The sequence below is a fragment of the Diabrotica undecimpunctata genome, chromosome 6 (assembly GCF_040954645.1).
Source record: "Diabrotica undecimpunctata isolate CICGRU chromosome 6, icDiaUnde3, whole genome shotgun sequence".
Taxonomy (NCBI): Eukaryota; Metazoa; Arthropoda; class Insecta; order Coleoptera; family Chrysomelidae; genus Diabrotica; species Diabrotica undecimpunctata.
Window position 1 is genome coordinate 99,879,294 of NC_092808.1, and position 27,859 is coordinate 99,907,152.

General features: G+C 30.4%; 1 protein-coding gene across 1 annotated transcript; it reads left to right on the plus strand.

The window, feature by feature from the left end:
- On the plus strand, positions 1–27,217 carry LOC140442749 (gamma-interferon-inducible lysosomal thiol reductase-like). The gene is made up of 4 exons (XM_072533722.1): positions 1–129; positions 15,506–15,643; positions 24,570–24,767; positions 26,864–27,217. Exons 1-4 carry the CDS (start codon positions 70–72, stop codon positions 27,104–27,106), a joined length of 639 nt encoding a protein of 212 aa, XP_072389823.1. The 5' UTR covers positions 1–69; the 3' UTR covers positions 27,107–27,217.
- Positions 27,218–27,859: the final 642 nt, after the last annotated feature.

Sequence of the window (27,859 nt, forward strand, 5' to 3'; positions counted from 1 at the left end):
GTACTTCAATTTTATAATAGAAATATATAAAAGCTAATTTTATTCAATATTTGCCATTACAGTTTAAAAATGTTCTCAAAGGTAATATTATTTCTAGCAGCTTCTTTGTGCATTTCGTGCAGTGCGCAGGTAGGTTTTATTATTAATTATTTGTTGTTGTGAAATATACATTTTGAACATATATATATATATATATATATATATATATATATATATATATATATATATATATATATATATATATATATATATATATATAGAAATGTTGGGAGCACTTAAACTTGTATTTTAAAAAAGGTTTTATTTGAGAAATCACAAATTATAAATTATGGAACTTTTGTTTAACAATTGAATTACAAATTAAAAAGAACGTTGAAAAATGGATGTTGCATCTATTTATTAGTTCGGTTATGCTGAGTCTGCTTCCGGGTCATCGGTCGGCTTGGGTCGTTGAGGATTGCATTTCTCCTTCCTCCTCTGGAATTGACTTCGTCCTCGAAGTCTGGGAAACTTCTGCGATAAGCTGATCCAGGATTTGAATTTGGGCTGGCTGTAGTTTGGGTCCAAAAAGTAGTCTGGAAATTCTTTTTTTCTTTTTTATTAGAAAAATAAAAATGAATAATAAGAGGAAAACTATTAAAATTAAACTAGTGGTGCCAAGTCCCGTTGAAATTTGTGGAAGAGGGTCCAATGTTTCTATTGGCTGAAGCTGGCCATGGGTCTCTGGAATTTTAAGTTTTTCAATTTGAATCTTATGCTCTGGTATCAATTTTATGGGAACGACTTCTGGGATGGAGATTTCTTGTGTAGTCTTTCTATTAAATTTGGTTCCTTCTATGGTAATTGGTTCGTCCGTCATTAGGATACTACTTTTTATGACTTTTTCTTCTTCAATCTTTATTGGCTTGACTACTCCTAATAATATTACTTTATTGGTTTCTTGAAAGAAGTTTTCTGTGACAACGACTTTAGTGCAATTTTGAACATTGGGTATGGAGCATCTTGATTTGATCAATTTCGTACAAACTATGTATTCAGCATGCCCCTTACAGTCTTCGTACCATTTATTGTTAGCATAGAAATGTGTGGGTGGCAATATCATAATGTGATCTGAATTAGGGATAGGATAAATTCTATAGGTGAGGTATAGGTTAATGTCTAGGATAGGGATTTTTATTATTATGAGCATTGTTTGAGAAGTGACACAAACAAGGGCTTTAGATGCTTCTATAAGTTCATAAGGATGATTATCATCGATGAGGAGGGCATTTCTTGAATAAATTTGAAGGAGATTTTCTTTTAAACTTTCGAGTTCATTTAATGTAAATAATTCAATATTTGGAATATCTAAATGAGATAAAGTGATTGTTCTGATAAGTTTCATGAGAAATTCATTAATATTTTGAAGGTTAATTATTTCATTATGAAGAGCAACATAACCGTCAAAATTGGCAGATAATTTATTAACTGCGGATAGAAGTACGAAACTATTATTATTAATTTTGTTTATAAGTTTCTCGAATCTCGTATCAATTGACTGGCCAAATGAGATTTGATTGTTAAATTGTTTTATGATTTCATTTTCTTTAAGTTCAATAGCTGTAATGTGTGTTCTTAACATATCTAGATCTGAATTATCGGGATTACCCGCTACATATTTAATAGCTGTACCAAGAAAATTAAAAAGTCCTTTTTTCTGTTTTCTAGTTATTTTATGTAAATTGTCTTTAGCTAGGTCATGTAAATGATTATACTGGGAATACAATGAGGACAGGGGTCTATTTTTAATAGGGGTTTTAAAATAGTAAATAGGATCTCTTTCTAAGGTCTCCTCTAATGTTTGTAAATTTATGTGCAAGATATGTCTGTGGAAATGTGAGGTTTCTCTGGATTTTCCAACTTCTTCAGCAAAATAACCATTATTCGGAATTTGTTGGATCTTGAGAAGATGTCCCAGGGATAGGATCGTCCTGTAAAGAAGTTTTGTCTATGAGTTTTCGGAGTCTTTTTGCAAATTTCAAGTGAGTACTTGTTTCGTTTTGTTTGTCAGTTTTACCGACTACTTTTGTCTTAATTTGTTTATCGGGACGTAATGTAGAATAGGGATTTTGTAATTTAGGTCGATGTTTTTTCTTAGTTACGTACAGGGGATTTGCAAGATTTATTTCGGGTATCTCTTCGGCAGTCTCGTTAGCTTTGTCAAGTATGTTTTGTCTTTTTTCTTTTTGTTTTTTATATAAGTGTTCTATAAAAGGTTGAAGTTCATCTTTGTGTCTTTGGTTATAGGTTTCATATACCGGAAGATCAAAATCGAAGTGTATTTCTTCGGCATAAGGACCGTAAAGAATAGAAAAAGGGGAATAATTCGTGGCACTATGGATTGATTGATTATAAATTAATACAGCATGGGTGAAGATATCATCTAATGGATTATTTGGATTTTGGTCTTTTAAAGTTCGAAGCTTTTCGATAAGGGTGGAATGAAATCGTTCTACAGGAGAGTTCGAAGATGAATTATTTACTGTAGTGAAATGTAGTTCAATTTTGTGAAGATTCATGAATTCTTTAATTATGGCGGAATTAAATTCTGTACCACTGTCGCATACTATTTTTTTGGGATAGTTGTGGTGTGAGAAGTAGTGTCTGAGTTTGCTTAGGATTGACAACGAAGTTTTGTCAGGTATTTTGTAACACTGTCCGTACTTTGAGAATGAATCAATAACTGTCAAATAGAGATTTTTGTTACAATGGAATAAATCTATGTGTATGATATCAAAAGGTTTTTGGCCAAGTAAAGGTCCTAACTGTGAAAGTTTGTAGGGACGTCTTTCATACTTATTTTTAAGGCAAATTTCGCATTGATTAATATAGTTTGAAATAGTAGATTGCATATTAGGCCAGTAAAATTTATTTTTTAAATGTTTGTAGGTTTCTACGATACCGTTATGATTCTCGGTATGGTATTTCTTTACGCATTCGATTTGTCTTTCTTCTTCTTCAATGTCTTGCAGTATTTTATTGCAGAAAAATGTTTTAACGGTTGAGTCTATATTTTCTCTAAAGTAGTTGCAAATAAAAGGTCTAAATTCATGAGATACTTTTATGGCAAATTTTTGATTGGGTCTTAAAATATTTTTAAAAGATTCTGGTATTTCTGTTTTCCAATCTTCTGTGACATTTACATTGTATCTATGTTTATTAAATATTTTTCGATAAACTAAATCGAATTTTTCGGAATTTTCAATAATTATAATTTGATTTGTCGACATATTAATTGGTTCTTCAGAAGTTTGGATTCCAGAAATGGGATTTTCAACTGCAGTGTGTTGCGTATCGTCACAATTTTGCAGTCGGTCATATTGTTCCAGAAATTCGTCTGGGTCGAACTGTTCATCAATATCTGAAGGTTCGGCACAGTTTGAACTGGTACTTAAAGCATTAATTTGTACTCTAGAAAGGGCGTCAGCAACTTGATTTTCCTTTCCTTTCTTATATTTTACATCAAAATTATATTCATCAAGTTTTAGTCTCCAACGAGCTAATCTAGACGTAGGATCTTTAATTTTATAGATCCAGACAAGGGGATTATGGTCCGTTTCGACCAAGAATCTTTGGCCATATAAATAGGGACGGAAATGTTTGCAAGAATCTATAATGGCTAAGAGTTCCTTTTCAATTGTGGAGTAAGCTTGTTCAGCTGAATTTAGAGTTCGGGAGTAATACGCGATTGAATGACTGTTTTGAGAAAGCACAGAACCAATAGCTATATTGGAAGCATCAGTAGTGAGAACAAAAGGTTTTGAAAAATCTGGATATTGGAGTACAGGGGCATTGGTTATTAATTGTTTGCATTTTTCAAATGATTCTAAATAATTAGGATTCTTAATATCGACTACAGCTCCTTTGCGAGTACATCTGGAAAGAGGAGATGTAATTTTCGCAAAATTTGGTATAAATCTACGATAATATCCTATAAGACCTAAGAAGGATTTGATTTCTTTGACTGATTTTGGCAATGGAAATTTTTGGATAGCTTCTATTTTGCTAGGATTTGGTTTAATACCATCAGCGGTTACTAAGTGACCAAGAAAAGCAACTTCTTTTGTGAGGAATTCTGATTTATCCAATTGTACTTTCAAATTATTTTTTCGGAATGTATCGAATATTGTAGCAATATGAACAAGATGTTCATGTAAAGACTTAGAAAATATAATAACATCGTCCATATATACAAAACAAAATTTATGAAGAAAAGGTCTAAGAACATTGTCCATCAATTTTTCGAAAGTGCTTGGGGCATTTTTTAAACCAAACGGCATCCTTGTAAATTCAAAATGACCATGAGGAACTGTGAAGGCATTTTTCTCGATGGAATTGGGATGTACCTCGATTTGGTGAAAACCTTGAGCAAGATCGAGAACTGTGAAATATGTGGCTTTACCGAGATTGTCTAATATCTCGTCAATTTTGGGCAAAGGGTATTTATCAACTATCGTATTTTCGTTTAGTTTACGATAATCAATTACCATCCTGAATTTTTGCTCTCCGGATGCATCGGCTTTTTTCGGTACGATCCAGACAGGAGCAGAAAACGGCGATATGGAAGGTCTAATAATATTGTTATCTAATAATTTATTTACTTGTTTTGTAATTTCTTCTTGCATCTTTTTTGGATGCCTAAATCCTCTTACATAAATAGGATTTTCATCTCGCGTTCTAATTTCATGTTTAATGCCAGAAGTAAAAGTTAACTTATTTTTATCATCATAAAAAATGTCTTTGTATCTTTTGCACAATTTTAAAATTTTATCTTTTTCTTCTAAATTTAAATAACTAGTTCTAATAACAGAAGGATCAAAGTTTGTTGGGCCATTTGAAACTTCATAATTATTTAATTTTTCTACATGGATGGGTTCGAGTTGAATATGATTACAGAGAGAAATATTATCTATGTAATTGTCTTTCGCAATGTGAATGGACTCTGGTATAACTACGTGATTAATTCTGGTTTCAGGGAATAATATTTCACCTTCCGCAACGTCTACTGGAATTTTGTTATACAGTGTTTGAAATGGAATTATGACACCGACACTCTTAAGGGTCAACGTTTTTGTCTGATAATTAATAACAGCTTGTAAATTTTCTAAATCACGATTGCCGAGTAAAATATGAAATTCGCGATTCCATTCAGCAATTCGCGCATCAATAATATAATTTACGTTCATATACTTGAGTAAAGGAGTTTTTATATTTTGAAAATATTTGCGAGTCACATTCATCGAAGTTAATGTAAATGGTTTTTCATAAATATGAGATGGATTAAAATATTTTAAAGCTTGAGGGGAAATAATTGTATCAGAACCTCCTGAATCGATTAAAACTTTCAATCCAGTTTTAGGCATGATAAAGTATGGTAATCGGGGATAGTTATTAATATTATTTAAATTTATAGAAGAGGTGGGTCGTCTTTGAAAAGGCCGTATTGAAAATCCTGAGAATGTTCGTAACTGTCTGTTTCGACATTTTGTGTGAAATTTTCGGGATTTTCGTCAATATTAGTATGTACGTTAAAATTGTGAGTTCTTCTTGTAGAAACAGTCATGGGTTGATTGCTTGAGATTGTTTGTACACCACTCATAGGAGAAGTATAATTTTGATTTTGATTTGGAATATTTCGTCTATTATACAGATTTTTTGGGAGAGGTTTTCTGAAATTTGGATTATTGCCAAAGTTATTGGGCTGAGAATAATTTCTAGGAGGGCTGGCTTGATTAGCCTGTGGAGGATTTCTTTCTGAAAAATTATAACTAGGTTGTCGTGGAAAATTGAATGTGGGCTCTTGCATATTACGAGGGGGGTACATGAAGTTATTTTGAAAATTGGGCTGATTGTTGGTTCTATTATTAAACCTATCTGAATTATTTTGATTTGAATTATGTGGTTTTTGTCTGAATGTATTAGGTCGCTTGTTTTGTTGACCTTTTAAGAAGTTCATGTACTGTTGTTGACTTCTATGATTGTCATACGAGATGCATTTTTGGAGGGCTTCTTCGAGAGAATTAATTTGAAAATGAGACAAATATTCACAATAGGGGTCATTTATGCCGGTACAAAATGTTTTAAGAGCAATATTCTTAAAATAAGGGGTTTTGAAGGAAACTGTGGCAGGATTTTCATTAAGAGAGATATGCTGTAAAAGATCATTTAAGTTATTGGAAACCCTTTGGTGATATTGGTCGTAGTTTTCGTTATGTTTTTGTACCGTAGTAGATAATTGATTCACTAAAATTTCTTCGGAACGTCTATCGCCATATTTAGCGAGTAAAGCGGGCCGAATTTCAGTCCAAATGGTTTTATTGGAATAATTTAAAAAATCTCTAGGTTCGCCCTTAATACGAGAAGCGATATTGGCATTTAAAACAAATTCTTGTGGCTGGGTAATATCTTGTGTACCCAAAAATACAATTAAATTATCAACAGATTTAATAAATGTGGAGAGATTATCCCCAGTAGAAAATTCAGGCAAAGTAGCGCATAGGCTAGAAATATCAGCGTTTGACATAGGCATTTTTGATTTAGTTAAAGATTTTTTAGAATTACGAATATTATATTTAGAACTAGAACTAGTAGTATCTAAGATAAGATTTTCAAATAAAACTTCTAAATTATTTCTAGAAATATCGTTTAAAATGCTCATAAAGGAAAAAAAGGAAAATTGACTTACAGGATGACGATCATGAATGATGTTCTCTGCATGCTCTTCCTTCTGATCCCAGGTTCAATGGATTCTCGTCGAACAACTGAAGTTGACCAGGAAACGGGTGGTTTCTGTACGTAAAATCCTGTTCGCAGCGCCAGAAATGTTGGGAGCACTTAAACTTGTATTTTAAAAAAGGTTTTATTTGAGAAATCACAAATTATAAATTATGGAACTTTTGTTTAACAATTGAATTACAAATTAAAAAGAACGTTGAAAAATGGATGTTGCATCTATTTATTAGTTCGGTTATGCTGAGTCTGCTTCCGGGTCATCGGTCGGCTTGGGTCGTTGAGGATTGCATTTCTATATATATATATATATATATATATATATATATATATATATATATATATATATATATATTGTTATGATGTGTTTTTTGTTTGAATGATGAGCAATGAGTATTTTTAATAATACTTATAGGGTTTTTATCGCGGTTCTCAAAGAATTAGCTTGTAAGTACTTTTTTAAATTATCTTTATTATAACTATTATGAAACACACATATATATCTAACCTAGCCAATGTAAATTTAAAATAAACTATCTTTAAACTGATGTTCTTATAAAACTAATTAAATTCTATAGACAATGTTAAATTTAAACAAACTATCTTCAAAATTGAAATTGTTATGACATTAACTAAATTATATTAACAAAATTTTGTACCTTTCTTTCACTGAATGCCTAAATGAACTGTTTTCCACTATATAGATTCTAATCACCACTGAATGTCTTCGTACTTCGGTTATCCTTGTTTTTGTGAAATTACTTTTTTCAATTATCAGCTTCTACCAATTTAAGATATAGTTTTCTTCACCAGCATTTATACACCACCAGCAAACACCATTTATATTTATTCTTCTTTTCAATATACCAATATGCAATTATTATAAGTTGATTTATACTAATCTCCAATCATAATATAATTTTAATTCCTTCCAATGTCCATCCAATATTCTTCTAATATACTTTTATAATCTTCAATAATTATTTGTGTATAATTATAAATGTGCATTAAATATATGCATAATTTTTAATCTTCATTTAACTCACTATATTAAACAATTGGACTATCTCCAACTAACTTTCATATTTCTTATTAAACTGCTTGACTGACTTACTAAAACTGTGAACAATTGACTTCACTAACTAATCTACTAACTTTCATAATAAACTGCTTGACTTCTGACTAAAAACTTTCAAAAACTGCCATCTTGAATCCAAATCACGGGTATTTATATCCTTTTGGATATTCCAGAACCATCTGGTAAGAGATCATGTTCCAATTTGTTCCATTACTTCTATATAGATGTTCTCGAAAAAATATCTGTTCCATCCACCGACATAATCATTATTCCAGAATGTTCGACTGTAAACAATGGTCACACTCTGCACTCTGGAGAATTCGTTAATGTTCCATTGATAATTTTGTTGACATTTAGGCTTTTCAGATCAGAATAAACATTCAAATTAGTAACTAACACTCTAATTTAATAAAATACACAATTCAAACAATATATTATTATAACCCCACTTATATTAGTAAAAATTCTTAATATGACACTTGGAGTATGTATAGTTGGTTGCCTAGTCACATGACTCACTTAAATCTATTTACAATATTAAAATACAACTTTTTACACTTATTATATGCTAATTTATTAAAAATGCCCTCACATAAATATATTTTTATAAAATTCTCTAGTATATAACTTATTTAAAACAACCAAATATCTAATATTATGTAGTATATAACTTATAAATTATTTTCTATAAACCCCAATCGTCACAATACCCCAAAAATAATATTTAAAATAAATAATTTACTTATTATTTTTTTAAATATTAATTTTCTCATACCTTATTAAATTTAATAAATCAAATTTTTTTTTTTTTTTTTTAAATGTGTTAAATACATCCCTGTTCGCTGTCTATATCAAAGCAGAGAACAACGGATCACAGTTCGGCTATTCTATGGTCAAACTGTCATGTCAAATAGAGAGAATAAAATATAACCTTAATTAAAATATAATGGATATTGTGTTCTGTTTATTTATAAACAAAATCTAGGAATTATTTCCATTCAAAATAACTTTCATCAATATAAATTGGTAAGTTTTTCCACTTTATTATATTAGAAAGACATTTACACAATCAATTCTGTATCTAACCCCAAAATTATGATTTTTAGGGCACAAACAATTTCCATATGTATAAAATTCAACAAGTATGATGTCAAATTGATTCAAAATAATGAAATCTACCATCTATTTAACAAATCAAGTCTATTGAATAAAATGGATATATCAGTAAGATGTTAGTGTTAAGTTTATAACCTAGATATATCATTACTTTTTGAAAAATTGTACATTTTTCTTGATTTATTTTTAGTCCAACTTTGTCTAATCTATTTATTATAATTTTTAGGTGTTTCTCATGATCTTCAGCAGTTTTAGAAAAAATTAATATATCATCAATGTAGTGAATTACAAAATGTTCATATTGATCCAAAATATCATGAAGACATCTACATAGAACACTGCAAGATGATTGAAGCCCAACTGGTACTACTTTGAATTGATATACTACTCTATCTATCTGAAATCCTGTATACTGTCTACTTTTTCTTTGTAGAGGTATTAACCAAAAGCTATGCTGTAAATCAATTTTAGTGAAAAATGACATTCCTGTAATTCTTCCTAGTATTCTATCTATACTCATTGGTGCTTCAAATTGCTTTTCAGTAATCTTATTGATATTCCTTGCATCCAAACATAACCTGATTTCACCTGATCTTTTTCGTACTACTACTATGGGGTTGATAAAACGTGTATCTGCCTTCTCAATGATTCCATCTTCTAACATATTATTAATTGTTTTGTTTACTTCTTCTCTGTATTTATATGGTATTGGGTATGATTTTGTTTTAAAATCTTTTTCTTCTTTAACTTTTATACTATGGATATAATTTTGTGCAATTCTATTTTCTTTATTGACAAGTCCCTTGTGTTGCTGCAATATGGAAATGACTATTGATTTATATTCTTCAGGGCAATTTAAAACTTTTATCATATCTTCTTCTTTACAAATAAAATTATTCTTCATTATGTACTCATTATTCCTTGCTTCAAATTTTACGCACTCCGCCTCGTAGGCATCCATCTGCTTAAAATTTCCATTCCTTAAATATTCACTACAATAATTATTCTTTACATTCTTTTGGGACATTTCCCTATCATCAAAATACATTTCTTCTTCATAAACATCATTATTTTCTTTTAATAATATCCTATTAACTCTTATTCCTTCTTCTACCTCATCTTTCTGCATAAATTTAATTATTTGCCCTTCCAAAGTTACCATTTTTTCTTCAAAATCTATCTTTACTTTCTTCTTTTCCAATTCATCATTTCCCATTAATATATCAACACATAAATCCTTGACAATAAATCCTTGCATATTAATTTCTTTATTAAGAATATTAATTTTAAAATTGGCTAGTTTATCAATTTCACCCAACTTCTTATTATTTGCACCAATAATTTTAATTTTTGGAATCTTTATTATATCTGATAGTTTTAATGTATTAAAAATAAAATTCTCCGAGACTAATGTACTTTCTGAACCAGTATCTATCATAATTTTAATCATTTTATTTTTGGCCAAAGCATTTATATAAATTAAATTAATAGATTCAATAATTTTCTCTTCATCTAAAGAAATAAATTCAGAAGGTTTTTCATAATAGCAATGGCCTAACTTGTAATTCAGAAAGTTTACTGCACAAAATTTTGATTATTAGAATTGTCAGATTGTATCTGACCACTTGGATCTGATGTCCTATGTCTTTCCCTACTATGACTTCTACTCACATTTTCCTGCCTTGTACTACTTCGTTCCCTGTCTTCGCAGCTTCTATTCCTTCGAACACAATTTACCTGTCTGTTATAGTTAGGTCGCTCCGGTATTTCTTCTATTGTTAAAATCTTGTCTATTATTATTAGTACTGTTATTAAAATGTTGTCTATTATAATTACTGTTATTATTATTAAAATTTTGTAAATTATTACCATATCTATTATATGATTGTCTATATTGTTGATTATCATTTTTATTATATTGAAAGTTATTATTGTTTTTTCTGTTGTTATTATTACTTGTCATATTGCCTCTTTGTATTCTTTGAATAAAATTAATAAAACTATCTATTGTTTGAATATTTTGTACAGTTACGGTTTGCACAACATCAGCATCAAAATGTCTAGATACATTTAAGACTGTTTCATCCTCTCTAAGTGGTGGTTCTAAATATTTTGCAACTGTTATCAGTTTTAATGCATAATCTACCATATTTGATTTTAAATTGTGATTATACTTTCCAAAATATAGAATTTCTCTAAACTTGGCTTGCTCTAGTTCACCCCAATAATAATTTAAAAATTTATTTTCAAATGTTTGAAAGTTATCTAAATCATTTTCAATACTAGCAAACCAAGTTGCTGCATTGTCATTTAATGTCACTCTAATATAATCTTTAATATCATTAATATTATTCACAAATCTTAATTTATATTTTAAACTATTTATGTATACTCTAGGATGCAAATTTTTTATATTACCAGAGAATTTAATCCCAGTCTCATTTGTTAAATTTAAGTAAGGTCTTCCTATGTCTCTCATTTGTGAAATATCATCTATTCTCTGTTCCACATTTCTTATTTGATTATTATTTATTTGGATATTTTGTTGTATATCATCTAATTTTTCTTCTGTGTTTCTCCTGTCTTCGTTAATTTTTACTTCTAAGTTACATTTCTGTAACTCTATTTTCTGTTCTATATCTATCTTATTATCTTGAATAATCCTCTTTACTTCTGTCCTCTCATTGTCTATCCTTTTCTTGTAGTCATTCCGTATACTTTTTATTTCATTTGCTACTTTTTTCTCTGCAGCTTCAAGTTTTTTATCCATTTGTTTTACAATTTTATTATTATTATCTTCTATTTTCTTTTCTAATTTTCTATAATTCTCTTCCAATTTCTGTTCCATTTTTTTTATGTCTTCTTTGACTTCTTTTGAATTCTCTTCCAATTTTTTTGTATTCTCTTCCATTTTCTGTTCCATTTTTTTCATGTCTTCTTTGATTTCTTTTGAATTCTCTTCCATTGTCTTGTTCATCTGCATCATTAATGACATCAAAGCTGCCATATTGACATTTTCCTCTCTTTCTGGATTCATTTCTGCAGTATCTTGTGGAACTTGAACTAAACTCTCCTCTTGTATAGGTTGTGTTTCTACTTCCACATCTTCTTCATTCTTTTTGCTTCTTGTACCTTTCTTTCCTTGAGACATTTTGAGACTTTACTTGTTCAAATATAATTAAAAATAAAATCTATAATTTTTTCTTTCTACTGATAATTAATTTACTTATATGAGAGCACTTATCTTCCCAAACTAATTCTTTTAAATAGAGAGCCACCGCGTTGGGCGCCAAATTGGTATGATGTGTTTTTTGTTTGAATGATGAGCAATGAGTATTTTTAATAATACTTATAGGGTTTTTATCGAGGTTTTCAAAGAATTAGCTTGTAAGTACTTTTTTAAATTATCTTTATTATAACTATTATGAAACACACATATATATCTAACCTAGCCAATGTAAATTTAAAATAAACTATCTTTAAACTGATGTTCTTATAAAACTAATTAAATTCTATAGACAATGTTAAATTTAAACAAACTATCTTCAAAATTGAAATTGTTATGACATTAACTAAATTATATTAACAAAATTTTGTACCTTTCTTTCACTGAATGCCTAAATGAACTGTTTTCCACTATATAGATTCTAATCACCACTGAATGTCTTCGTACTTCGGTTATCCTTGTTTTTGTGAAATTACTTTTTTCAATTATCAGCTTCTACCAATTTAAGATATAGTTTTCTTCACCAGCATTTATACACCACCAGCAAACACCATTTATATTTATTCTTCTTTTCAATATACCAATATGCAATTATTATAAGTTGATTTATACTAATCTCCAATCATAATATAATTTTAATTCCTTCCAATGTCCATCCAATATTCTTCTAATATACTTTTATAATCTTCAATAATTATTTGTGTATAATTATAAATGTGCATTAAATATATGCATAATTTTTAATCTTCATTTAACTCACTATATTAAACAATTGGACTATCTCCAACTAACTTTCATATTTCTTATTAAACTGCTTGACTGACTTACTAAAACTGTGAACAATTGACTTCACTAACTAATCTACTAACTTTCATAATAAACTGCTTGACTTCTGACTAAAAACTTTCAAAAACTGCCATCTTGAATCCAAATCACGGGTATTTATATCCTTTTGGATATTCCAGAACCATCTGGTAAGAGATCATGTTCCAATTTGTTCCATTACTTCTATATAGATGTTCTCGAAAAAATATCTGTTCCATCCACCGACATAATCATTATTCCAGAATGTTCGACTGTAAACAATGGTCACACTCTGCACTCTGGAGAATTCGTTAATGTTCCATTGATAATTTTGTTGACATTTAGGCTTTTCAGATCAGAATAAACATTCAAATTAGTAACTAACACTCTAATTTAATAAAATACACAATTCAAACAATATATTATTATAACCCCACTTATATTAGTAAAAATTCTTAATATGACACTTGGAGTATGTATAGTTGGTTGCCTAGTCACATGGCTCACTTAAATCTATTTACAATATTAAAATACAACTTTTTACACTTATTATATGCTAATTTATTAAAAATGCCCTCACATAAATATATTTTTATAAAATTCTCTAGTATATAACTTATTTAAAACAACCAAATATCTAATATTATGTAGTATATAACTTATAAATTATTTTCTATAAACCCCAATCGTCACAATACCCCAAAAATAATATTTAAAATAAATAATTTACTTATTATTTTTTTAAATATTAATTTTCTCATACCTTATTAAATTTAATAAATCAAATTTTTTTTTTTTTTTTTTTAAATGTGTTAAATACATCCCTGTTCGCTGTCTATATCAAAGCAGAGAACAACGGATCACAGTTCGGCTATTCTATGGTCAAACTGTCATGTCAAATAGAGAGAATAAAATATAACCTTAATTAAAATATAATGGATATTGTGTTCTGTTTATTTATAAACAAAATCTAGGAATTATTTCCATTCATATATATATATATATATATATATATATATATATATATATATATTTATATATATATATATATTTATATATATATATATATACATATATATATATATATATATATATATATATATATATATATATATATATATATATTTATATATAAGTAAACAGTACATATTGGGTTTGCAGCAATAAAAAATGAAACGTGTACTCTTGTAAATTTTTATTCCAATCTTTCGGACATTGGTTATGTCCTTCGGGAGAAACTTAATGAGGTTGTATCATAAATGATGTTATGTAATGTTGATAAAATGTATCACAGTCTGTCATCTTTGTTCAATATAAAAAACCTATTTCTATGTTTAAATTTCAAAAAATTACTTTACATTCACAACACTTATTATTTATGGCACAATTATTCTAAACACATTTATGGCATTATTATTCTTATTTTATTCTATCCAGTATCCAGTTTCTATCTTATCTATTCTATTCTATCTTATCCAGTTTTTTGACAAAAACTGGATTGGTAGTAGACTTATAGGTCTGTAGTTTTTGATATCCTCTTTGCTACCTTTCTTATGAATGAGAATTATGTTTGTTGTATTCCAGTGGTCTGGTATGCATCTCGATCTTAGGCAGTTCGTAAATATGCCTGCTAAGATTTTCCAGGTTTTATTGCCAGCGTATTTAAGCAGTTCCACTGTTATACCATCTATTCCAGCTGCTTTACCGTTTTTCATTTTTGCAATTATCGATTCTACTTCTTCCAGAAGGACTTCTGGTATATCTTTGTGGTTACTGATTACATCTTTAAGTGTGTCAGGGGCTTAGTATAGTTCGCTGTAGAATTTAGTTACGAGCTGTATTATTTTATTTCTGGCTGTAATTCTGGTGTTTTCGTTTGTTAGAGCAACAATTTAATTTTTCCCAATGATTAATGCTTTTCATGTTTTCTTATAGTTTTTCCTGTTTTCGATTGCATTTTCTACCAGTCTTTCATTGTATTTTCTTATGTCTTTCTTAATACTTTTCCTTATTGCCTTACAAAGTTCTGTGTATTGTATTCTCTGTATGTTGCTACTGACTACCATTTTCCTTCTTTGTTTTATCAATATTTTAGTTTTATCAGACAGTTTTATTATGTTCAGTTTGTTGTTGCGGGCCTCCGATTTCTTTGGCACTATCAAGGATGATTTTCGTTAATTGAGAGCTGTCGATTTGATCATGTATTCTTTCATCAATTGTCCTTTGGTAGTGATCTGAGTTTTCTTTAATATTTATAGCGGTTACGCTTGGTTTTGTGATTAATTTTATTCTTTCTAGTTTCAGATCTACAACAATTTTTGCTCTGATTAGTCTATGGTCGCTGCCTGTTTGAAATTTATTTATTACACTGACATCTTTTATTGTACCAATCTTGTTGGTTAGAATAAAGTCAATTTCATTTTTAGTGATTCCTTTTGGTGCTACCAAAGTCCATTTTCTGTATGTATATATAATATTAAGTGTAAAATGTATATTATATTTAAATTTTTTAGGATTCAGATTTAACTGTGACTCTGTTTTACGAAGGATTGTGTCCATATTGCCATGATTTTATTCTGAATCAACTATACCCTGGATACCAACAATTGGGTGATAGCTTTAAATTGGATTTAGTACCGTATGGATGGGAGGTGAGTTAAAATATTGGATGATACATGAAAATAAAAATCAATAAAATGTAGAACTCTATTTAAAGATTTACAAAGCTTATTACCATATATTTACATAATAATATTTACAGAGCATCTCAGGTATTGATTATATTGGTTTCTTTTCTTGTTTTTTACGTTTATGTTTTTATATTTTTTTTTCATAGACCAAGACAATACCGTCTTGGAATTTTACCAACATAAAAGAAATTGAATCTTAATTTTTGTGACTGTTCATTGTCAAGATCTGGAAATGTATAAACAACTATATCAGCTCTTCTATATCCTTTGACTTTAAAAGTTTGTCAGCCTTAGTTAAATAGCAAATCGCCGCTTTAGGAATACACTAGTCTACCAAAGTTCATTTATATTCATTCAGTTTTATTTCATTTAACAGAAGTTTTTTCCAAGTTCTTGACTCTTACAGGAATCAGGAGACTTGAGCACTTACAAGAGCTTATTATATTGATAATTTTTCGACTGTTCTAACAACCATTCAAATTTCGTCATTTTGTGTCATGTGGAACAATTTCACCCAATCATGTCAACATTAGACTGATAATTGCATTCAGTGCAATTTTCAATCCCTATGACAACACGATCGAGTTTGACAACTTCATCCAAATAAATTTCAAAATGTCAAGATTATAAATATTATGCGTGGTAATAGATCTTCTATAGTAGAGAACAGCAACGAATCTAATATTAACTTAAATTTTAATAATTGTACTTTCACTAACTGTACTTTTAATAAATAAATGTGTCGTTATGTTGAGTTATGATTTTTTTTTCGAAAAATTATTCGCCGAATATCCCTCGGACATTGATGAATGCCTCATAATTTCATGACAAATTTCTCAAGCTCGTTGCTTGGTAACAGCACTCAGCCTTCGGCTTCGTGCTCTTACCAAGGAACGAGCTTTCGATTGTCATGAAATTATCTCGTCTGTTATCAATGTCCTAGGGATATTACTACTGAAAATCATTTATCCTTAGACTTTTCTCTTTATAGTATCTGTTAGGTCTAGTAGTTTGAATTTTTTCAATATAATGATAATGTTAAACAGACGCAGGTTTTTCCAAAAGGTCCATCCTCAATATAAACTCGTCCTTTAGTTTTAGCTCGTACTGGTGTCTAAGTGGTGGATTACCTGTAGTTTATATTCTTTTTCTTGTAGTGCCTATCCATTTTGGATGTTGGCGCCTATAATAGCAATCTGTATTTTCCTCAGTGCTGCTCTGAAAATATTGTTTTGCTGCTCTGTTTGTTGTGTTGAACGACGTACGTAGATTTTTCAGTGAGGAAATCCTTTGCCTTCCTGATCCTTCTTTTCCTGTTACTTTTCCTTGTAGAATTAATTGCAGCAACCCATATCTTTCGCTGTTCCTCATGATGTGACTAAGGTATGTGATTTTTTTTTGTTTTTATTGTAGAAAATAGCTCTTTTTTCTTTTGCATTCTTAATAAAACGTCCTGATTAGTAACGTGGTCTCCATAGGATATCTTCAAGATATAACGATAATGCCACATTTCAGAAACCTTAATTTTCTTGCAGGTAGAGTCTGTGAGAGTCCAACTCCGTACAACAGTATAGGAGATATATAACATCTTAGTAACCTGATTTTTATGGGTACTAATAAATCATAACATTTGAATAGCCTATAGCCATTTTTTGAAATACTTACTCTCTCTATCCTATATCCGATTTCTAGGGAATGGTCCCAATTTTCATTGACTTTCGTACCAAGGTAAATATATGTTTTTACTCTTTCTGTTGGTTTATCATTCACACTAATTCTTCCAATTTGCTGTTTCTTTTTAAAGATCATCATACATTTTGCTTTCTTAATGTTTAGTCAAAGTCCATAGGTCTGACTTATTTCTGTGATTCTATTCAATAACTCCTAAAGGGCTTCATAACTGTCAGCGAATACTACCGTGTCATTCGCGTTTCTGATGTTATTGATACATTCACAGTTAATTCGAATTCCGGTCTGAACAGTGTCTACTGCTTCTTGAAAGATTTTCTCAGAGTATATGTTTAACATCAGGGGTGATAGTGTACATCCCTGTCAGGCTCCACGTTGGATTTTGATATCATCGGATTCTCCTGCCTCTGTAGGGATAGACGATGTTTGATTCCAGTTAAGATTGCTAATAATTCTTAAATCAAAGGTGTTTATTTCAATATTTGTTAATACCTCCATCCGCTTTTCGTACTTAACTGTATCGAAGACTTTATGGAAGCTGTGGATGTTGCAGTTTACTAACTGTGTTAGATTTTTGAAGAACAGCTACATATTTACCTTTTTATGCATATTAAATGTATCGTGTTTTTGTTCCTACAACTCTATCTCTTTACATTGTGTTTGAAACCAATTTTCTTTGGCGTTTCGTATATCGGTTCTTATTTGTCTCTAAACATTTTTTTACATTCGTTTGTTGTCATTTGATTTTCTTCTTTCTTCCATGTGTTGCAGTAAATTGTCATTTATCCAACTGTTTCTCTTCTCTTTCTTTTCTATTAGACGTTCTTTTCTAATTTTGTTAAAGGTTTCACATATATTCTGGAGTAATTCTTCTGGATTATATATTTACTCTATATTACTTATCTTTTCTGAAAGAGTCCGTGCGACTGTCTCTTTTGTTTCGTTATCTTTTAGTCTTCTCATATCACATTTTTTGTTACAATTCTTGTAAGTATCCTTTTTAAATCTAAACGTAAATTTACCAATAACAGAAACATGATCTGACGATATGTCAGCATCGGGGTAACTTTTAATTGAGAGGCACCCATTACGGAATCTCTTATTCACCATAATGTAATCAATTTTATTCCGTATTATGTTTCCTGATTAATCTTGCAGAGAGACCCAAGTATACAAACGTCTTGGTGGTAGTTTGAGGAACATATTTAGTATTGCAAATTCTTCTTCCTCTACAAATAGTTTTAATATTTCTCCCCTTTCATTTCTCTTCCCTAGAAAAAGATCACCAATGAATTCACAGCTTTTCCTATTACCAATGTTCCATTCAAATAATATATAATAGGCCCATAATAATAGGTATATCTTCTTTTTTAATTTGTTTAAGCGAATTTATCAACAACTCCTAGAATTGCTCTACCTCTTCTTCTGGTTTATCGCTGGTTGAGGCATACACTTGTAAAACATTTAATTTGACCTGAGTAGTATTTAGTTGGATTATTATTAATCTTTCAGAAACAGATATAACATTTTTAGCATATTGACGTAATTCAGGAGATACAATTACTCCAACCCCATACATATGTTAACCGTCATTATTTTTTGAGCGGTATACCTCATTTCACTTATGCCATACGTCAAATCTGGTCATTTCTTAAATGGTATTATGAAGTTTTTCAGTCTGATTGTCTTCACATTTCAAGTACATATTTTAATAATCAATTATGAAGTTTTAAGAGACGCTTTCCAAGTTTCGTCACAGGGGTTTCTCTGGGTTACGACCTGGGAGGTACTGTGATCTAGAGGTGGATCACCTCCCCTGCCGAATATTAGTAGTGCACTTTTTTAACGGTTATATTAGTTTCTTGCAATTGCGACGAAGGTGGCCTTCTTCATCTTACGGTGCCCATCCATTACGAATATTGGACACTAACATAGTCATTCTGACTTTGTTGACTATGTTTTAAAAAGTTCGGTAATAGTCAAGTTAAATCATTTTCGTCGATTATAAAGCCAGGATATTCTTTTTTTCGTGAACCTCTTTTTATATGCACCTTAACTTAAAGCATGGTCCGAAAAAAGTCGTATCTTTGTTCATTACGTATTATATGGCCTAGGTATTCCAGTTTGCTACGATTTATGGTTATGACATGCTTTATGTCTCTACAGTGAAGAACAAACGGAGAATACGTAGCATCGCAGTAAACGAACTTTTATTTCCAATTTTATATCATAATTATTAAAGATTTTTTTGACGAAATTTAATCTTGCGTTTTCGATCCCGACCTTAATTTCCGTCGATTGTTGGTGATTGTCACCAACAAAACTTGGTGATTTGTGATATAGGTTGTTATTTATCTAATAATTGACCCGGTGTAATCCTATTTTTGCTTATTACCCCGTATTTGGCTTTTTTATGTTAAAATCAAGCCCAATCCTGCTACTTACTTCTGCTACCATGGCGACAAGCGTCTGTAGACCTTCCAGGTTGCCTGCAAAAATGACAGTGTTATCAGCCTATCTTATGTTGCTGAGACGTTCTTCATTCATAAGTATCTTCTCGTTTATATCAGTCAGCGCTAGGTTCATAACGTGCTCTGAATATATATTAAATAATAATAAGGACAGTGTACATTCATTTGTACACCTCTTTTTATCTTTATTTCGTCTGTTAGATGATCTAAACTGTAACAGTTGTAGTTTGTTCCTAGTAGATATTGTTTATTATGCGGCAATCAGTTTGTCATATTTTATTCTATTGAAGACTTTCTGATAATCAACAAATTACACATAAATATCACATTTCAGGTCTCTACATCGCGTTAAAAGAGAACTTGTATTGCAAGGTGCCTCTCTAGAATACAATGCACCCCTGAAGCCGAATTGTATGTTTGTCATGTGTTTTTTACACTTTTTATATATTTTTTTATGAAAATTTTTTTTAAAAGTTTTAAGAAGATGGTTCATTAGGCTTATTATTCGGTAGTGTTCACAATTTTTTGCATTGGGTTGATTAGGTATTGTGATGAAAGTTGATTTAAGCCATTGTGGGGATATTTTTCCACTTTGGTATATATTGTTGAAAGTCAAGGTAAGTTTTCTCCTGCCTCTTTGTTCATAATGTGCAATAATTCTGCAATACTAAGGAGGTCTTTCCCTCCTTAATGTTGTTAGCAGCTTATACTTCTGCTTCGAGAATAGGTGTTCTGGTATATTTATTTTTAGTTTATGTGATAATGATACTCCTATTGTTTTCAAATGTTTTTGAAGTGTTTTTAGTTTTTTATTATCAACTATTAAATTTCTTAAAGCATCTGTTAAGTGTCCAGATCTTTTTGGCTTATAGAGGCCTGCTACTTCTTTGATCTTTTTGTGGATATTGAACGAAACGTTCTAATATCTCGATTTCTGTACACTATTCTTTCAGAATTCTGTTTTTAGGTTCTCTGAGAGCTTTTCTTATCTCTCTATATAACCGCCGATATGCAGCATAGACATTTCTCTTCGACTCTCTTCTTCTGTCCACTATTTGTAATATAATGTCGGTCATCATGGTTTTTTCTTTTCTCTCATTTTCGGTGGCATGTATCGGTTTAATATTTATTTCCAAATATTTTCTAATTGGTTTATTTCTGTTTTATCATCATTAACTACTTCTCGCTTATATGATACGAGTATTTTGTTTTTCAGATATTCCCATATTTGTTGTTTTCTGTCATTATCTCTTAGTTTTTTGAGGTCATATCTTAAAGGATTAGGTTTGTGTATTTTTTTTTGACGTTTGTTAGGTATCTTATTTGGTATTACTTTTTGGATCATTTCTTTCAGACACTCATCCTTCTGTTCGTATTTTTCTTGAATGGTTCGCTCTCGATGGCTCCAGGAAATTTATCCAACAGTAACGTGTGCCAAAGCAATAGTAAGTACTTGATCTAATAGTTTTGGACTTTTTAAAAAAGGTTTTTAAAGCTTTTTGTAGCTCTTCCTTTCTCACCCACAACCTATTAACGAATATATCTATGGTACTCACACTATATGACCAATGTGTGCTTTAAATTTCTGCAAGTTCTTTTTTGCATACCAAAAAACTAATAATAGTTTTTTAGTCTCTTGGGAATCAATTGTAAAATATCAATGGCGTTGTTTTCTAACGTTGCAATCAAAAAAAGAGCCTTTTTTAAATGATTAACTCCCACAATAGTTTAAAATTTTTTGAGGTAAATAGATTAAATATGTAAAGAATATTTATAATCAAATGGTGGCAATTTGAATATGATGTGTAGGTTTTGTTCTATTCTTCTAATAGTATAAATACAACCCAGATTTTCTGGTCTATTTTCACCTCACTTGGTGACAGATCGGTCGTTTTGACTCCATTAGATGCCATTAGTTATCATGATTGCTAACTACGTAATTTCCTCTTTTAGAGCGTCTACATTTTTCTGTACCATATTATAAATATTCTCAAACAAATTTCTCGTTAATTATTTTAAAACCTATTCATATATTTGATTGATTACGTATTCCATCGGTGTGTTTCATTCTTGTTTTATCTGCCGGCTGGAATTCAAATTTTTTAGGGTTTCTCCATTTATGATAAACAGTTTCTTCAACGATTTTTGGAGTATAATTTTTTCGAAATCACTCGAAACTTCTTCTCTTTCCTTCAACTTATTGCGTGTCTGGTAATGGTTTTAGAACTAAAACAGTAAGATTATTTATAAATTATTTTTATAATATCGAATACACTTTAGTTGAAAAGTCCAATGTCGTTTATTATTTAAGTTTGTAGCACAATTATCTGTTAGGTTATAAATTATTTTTAAACTATTTTTCCCACTTCCTGACTAGTAACGCGAATTAAAACGCCAAGTCCGAGTTATTTACCATCATCATCATCATTCTCTTGGCCTTCATCCTTATGAGGGGTCGGCTTCTCTAATTACATTTCTCCATAAGTGTCTGTCTTGGGTCATATCAATATTAATACCCTTTATTTACACGTCCTGCCTAAACGACTCCTCCCCCCCCCCCCGGTCTTTTTTGGACTTCCTCTCTTACTGCTGCCAGGAACTTGCAGATCAGCAATTCTTAGCGTTGGGTGATTAACCTCTCTACGTTGAACAAACCATCTTAACCTATGGTCTCTCATCTTAGCAACAATTGGTGCTACCCCTAGACTTCCCCTAATATACTCATTCCTAATTTTATCCTTTTTTGTCACTTCACTCATCCATATAAGGATGAGTGGAGTGACATCCATTCTTATTTTCGCCACATGAATTCGTTGTGCTTCTTTCTTTTTAACTAGCCAATATTCAGTTTTGTACATCATAGCTGATCTTATGGCTTTTTGATGGAATTTTCGATTAAGCTTCATTGGAATTTTTCTGTCACATGACACACCACTCGCTTCCTTGTACTTCATCCATTCAACCCTAATTATACTGCATGCATATTCATCTATTCCCCCATTACTCTGTAACACCGATCCTATGAACTTAAAAGTATTACTTTTCACAATCATTTCACCATCCAAATATATCCTTTTATTTGTACTAACTCCATCTTTAAATGAACATTCCAAATACTTTTTTTTACAAAGTTTTAAAACTTTTCCTTAAGAGCTTGTCTCCATTGTTCCAGTTTTTGTTTTAAGTCGCTTTCACTATTTCCTACTAACACTACATCATCAGCATACATTAAGCACCACGGAATATGACCCTGTAGTTTCGCTCTTATTTAATCCAGAACTAGTAATAAGAATAAACAGGACTAAGCACCGAGCCTTGGTGCAATCCTACTTTCACATGAAATTTATCAGTCTCTCCCGCACCTGTCCTAACACTAGTTGTTACTCCCTCATACACGTCTCTCACAAACTTTACATATTTACCGGGGACTCCTTTCTTATTGAGTGCTCACCACAGAATCTTCCGAGAAACTCTATAATATGCTTTCTCAAGATCTCTATCTTCATCCAAATCCTAGTCCCCCATGTATTGATTCATATCCTGCCTTGGATTGGCCCACATGTGCATTAAATCTCCTATTATAACTTTCTCCTGTGACAGAATATTACTCAATATATCTTCTACTTAATCACAGAAAGCTTTTCTTTCCTTCTCACCCAGCTCTGTTTGAACACACAACATTCAATACTTTCCTACCAAATAAAAATTTCACTGAAAATACTTTATCACTCGTTCTTACAACTCTTCTACTACGTTATCTTTCATTTTACTATCAGCAATTATATCAACTCCATTTCGAGTGTTACTTTTCCCTGCATACCACAACTTGTATCCTTTACCTAGTTCTTTCGCCCTTTGTGATTTCCACCTAGTATCTTAAATACAAGTAATTTGTACTCTCCTTCTTTTAAGCGTATCTACTAACTCCACACTCTTACCTTTAAGACTTCCAAGATTCTACGACCCTATCCTAATTTTTTCAACCTGTAATGGTGTTCCCTCTGAGATAGTTGTCACCCGTAAATCCGAACGCAGGCTCATTTTGCTTTCGTAATATTTTACCTCAGGATATGCAGGGATCATTTTGGTATAATTTTTATTACATTGTTGAAGGTTTTTATTATTATGACCTGAAAAGATTTTCGGACGTTTGATGCCTAAATGCTTTTTTTATCAGCATCATATCCTGCACGATTCAGCCAACACATCATTAATACAACCAAAATGCAGTATTACCTCACACCCGCTTGCATTTTTTTGTATATGTCATCATCCCTACTGTAAGGACTGCCCTATAAACCAATGTATTGTTGCCCATACCCCGCCGCTAGGAGGCACATACTTTATTTGGGACACGAGATATTTACACGAGATTACAAATAATTAATTTAAATGTTCACATTCCTGATAATCATCTTGAAATTTATTTTATGACTGATTCTTTAACTAAACCAAGCAGTCTTTTATATTAAAACATGCATATTTAACACTTCTAGGGGTTTCCATGCCTCCAACTTCGAGATAATTGAGCGCCTATCCCTCACATTCTAGATTATGTGCCTCACAGTCTAGGCGTGTGCCGACAGTATTCTACGTGTCTAGAGTCTAGGTGACGCTATGCAAAACTTGTAAACGTATATCGTTCTTTTTTTGAAAATGAAGAATATATGGCATATTGAGGAGTCAATAAAATTTAGAACTATATTTATATATGTTTTCTTTTGCAGAGTTATGAAAAACAAGCCGATGGAACAATAAAATATACTTGTCAACATGGAGAAAACGAATGCTATATTAATAGAATACACGCTTGTGTTATCGACCAAAAGCCAGTTCAATCAGATCTTATAAACTTCTTGCAGTGCTATTTATCTCAGGCTAGCGCATATAACATTCTTGAAGAGCTGTTGGATATGGCAAGGGATGTAAGTTTTTATCAGCTTAAGTATATTATTAGACTATTTTAATAGAGTAAGTCTTTTTAACAATATTATTTGCCTAGACGTCCCTGGATATAGGCTAAAAAAACACTCGAGATCCGAACCAATTACTTATAGGGAGACTTATAGGGAGACCAAATTAAGTACCGATAATAAAAAACAAGATTGAATATTAACACTTGCGTGTATGTTTGGAATAATTATGTTAAATAATATGTTAAATAATAATGTTAAAGGTGAAAAAAGACGCCGGTACATAAAATAGAGAATAAGATGCGATTATTTAAAAGGCATTTTCTTTTGTAAGATTGAGTAAATTTTGGTGGCATTATTCCACAAATCGCTTCTTCATTTTTGTCATAATTTGTTAATATACAGTATCTACAAGTAACTATTATATATATATATATATATATATATATATATATATATATATAGTGAAAAGGAGATATGCTGGGAGATACCCTTTTATCCCTGAAGAAGCAAAATAAAACTCGGGTGCTTCGTTAGATGTGCTTTTTAATTAATAGTCTAAGCTTTCGTTAATGATTATTGACATCATCAAAGTAAACTACAAACAAACAAGAGAACAAACAATGAACAGGTGGAAACTAAGTATAAAAATAATAAAAACACTTTATTATAGCCCAAAAAAAACACCCAAATTACAGCAAAAAACTCAGTGACTTGGGTGGAAAACAAAGAAAGTGTTATCTGTGTATATACTTAACATATTTTTAGATACATGATGAAAAGTATCCATAGTTCACAATGTATTTTTATTAAATTAAGATCGATCTATTTACATAAAACCTAACCACAAATAAATTGGAATCTTACACGTTGTTTAAAACAATCTAAAATTAATTAACAATTTACGGCGGTATCACTAAACTTGTTTGAAATAGCGGGATAATTTGAAATATAAAATTGACAATTATTATCCAAAATGTTAACAACAAATACTTAAGTAACATTACAATTACAGAATGATAAAAACACAATACAAGTAAATAAAATATTTAAAATTGGTAAATTAAAAAAGTTGAAAAATCTAACCTATATCACTCATATATCTGGGCGACAATTTTTTAATTCCTGAAATATTTTGTTTAAGCAGGAAGGTGTAGATGGAATTTAAATTATCCACATCCTTCTTGTGATTGATGGCATTTTTCGCATTATAAATGTAACACATCTCAAGGATTTTTCGTTGAAAATCTCTATTAGATGCATCTAAGATGAATGTGTCATTATAGAGGACTCAGTGGTCTTTGCTATTAACGTCAATACTAAGACTTGTAGATTGTGGTTTGAGTTTGCAATCACTTTTATGAAGCGCCAATTTTTTGCTTCATCTTTGGCCAGTCTGACCAATATAAACTAAGCCATATTTACATGGGATGCCATATATTACGTTATAACGTTGTAAGGTAGGAGTAGGATCTTTTAATCTGGTGTAAAACAAGTTAAGCGTTTTTTGGTTATAAGTAGATATTTTTATATTGAATTCACCAAATAAACTAATAAGTGATGTAGATAGATTTTGTATAAAAGGTAGTTTACCATATCTCGCAGGAGTATCAACTAGAGTAACATTGTGATTTGTATCATTGTTAACAATAGGATTCGAGAATAACAATTTGTTAAGCAGTTTTTTTGGATATTGGTTAGAAAACAATATATCAAATAAAACTTTAATGTTTTTATTAAAAATTTCGGATGGCAAATCTTAGTAATTCTATTTTTCATTACTAGAACATTAATTTTCTAATTTTCGGGATGATAGGAATTATATGGAATAAATCTCCCGGAATTAGTGTTTTTACGATACCAATCAAGGCAAATCAAATTACTGTCAGTCCTAACAACTAAAGTATCTAAGAAAGGTACAGAGGCTTGGCTATCAAGTAATTCCAAAGACATTTGGATACTATGTAATCTTTTTGTAAACGTAAAAATAGTAGGAAGTAGCTTAAAATTGAATGTTTGAGAGTTATGGATTTTAATATTGTTTTTTTAATTAAGTACTGCACTTTTATTACGTTTATTAATTATTTTTTTAATATCCATTTTTGCAGTGCTCTGGAGGTACTATTTCTTTTGATGACATTCAAGTTTGTATAGAAGGATCCCGTGCAGACGAACTTTTGTTATCATACTCCGAGAGACAATCAAAATTGAATCCAGCACTACCATACGTACCAAATATACGATTTAATGGTGTTTTTGATAAGGATTTGGAAACTGACGCTACCCAGGATTTTGTTGGCACTGTTTGCAGTTTATTAAAAGATAATAAACCCAATGTTTGTGAAGCTTAGGGTAGAAACTTCTGATCCAGAAATGATTTTCCTTAAAACATATTCTGTATGATTAAAAATTACATTTTATATAACAATGTTTTTAAATAAGATAATGCGTATTTAATTAAATTAATAATAAATTTATTTATGACTCGAGTTATTTTTTTTTGTAATTTATTAAAGAAACTAAAATATTTTTATTAAAAATATATAATAATAGACAAATTAACCAAACACTTATTAACTAACAAAAAAACTATCTGTTGCATAAATTTAACGCTAGGTCATTACATTACCGTAACTAAAATAAAATAAATTCTTACAAAATAAAATTTATATTATAACTAGAATGTCTTCATATGAAAAGTATAATTGCAGTCAATATACATACCGACATCACATTTGCTACACATTGTTAGAGTACTACTGCTACACCCCTCTCCTGTACAGCGACGTATTTTGTGGTTAGGTATAAATATTAAAAGGTGATTATTTCCATAGTACCTTAGATTGTCTGAGATTCTATTAAGCGAGACACTAAATTTCGAAGAACTGGGCCTTTCTCCATGCTTTGAAACATTTGTATATTTTTTAAGATATGACTGAGCAATACATCTTCTGAAATCTAATTGGGAAATCTTGGGGTAGTGGTGCTTGTAGAGTATCCAGCTGTTACTAATACTTGCACAAATAAGCCATGTAAAGATACACCACCACCACTTCTTTGCAATGATTTGCGGTCTTGGAATTTGCATATATTTTTTTTCTTTT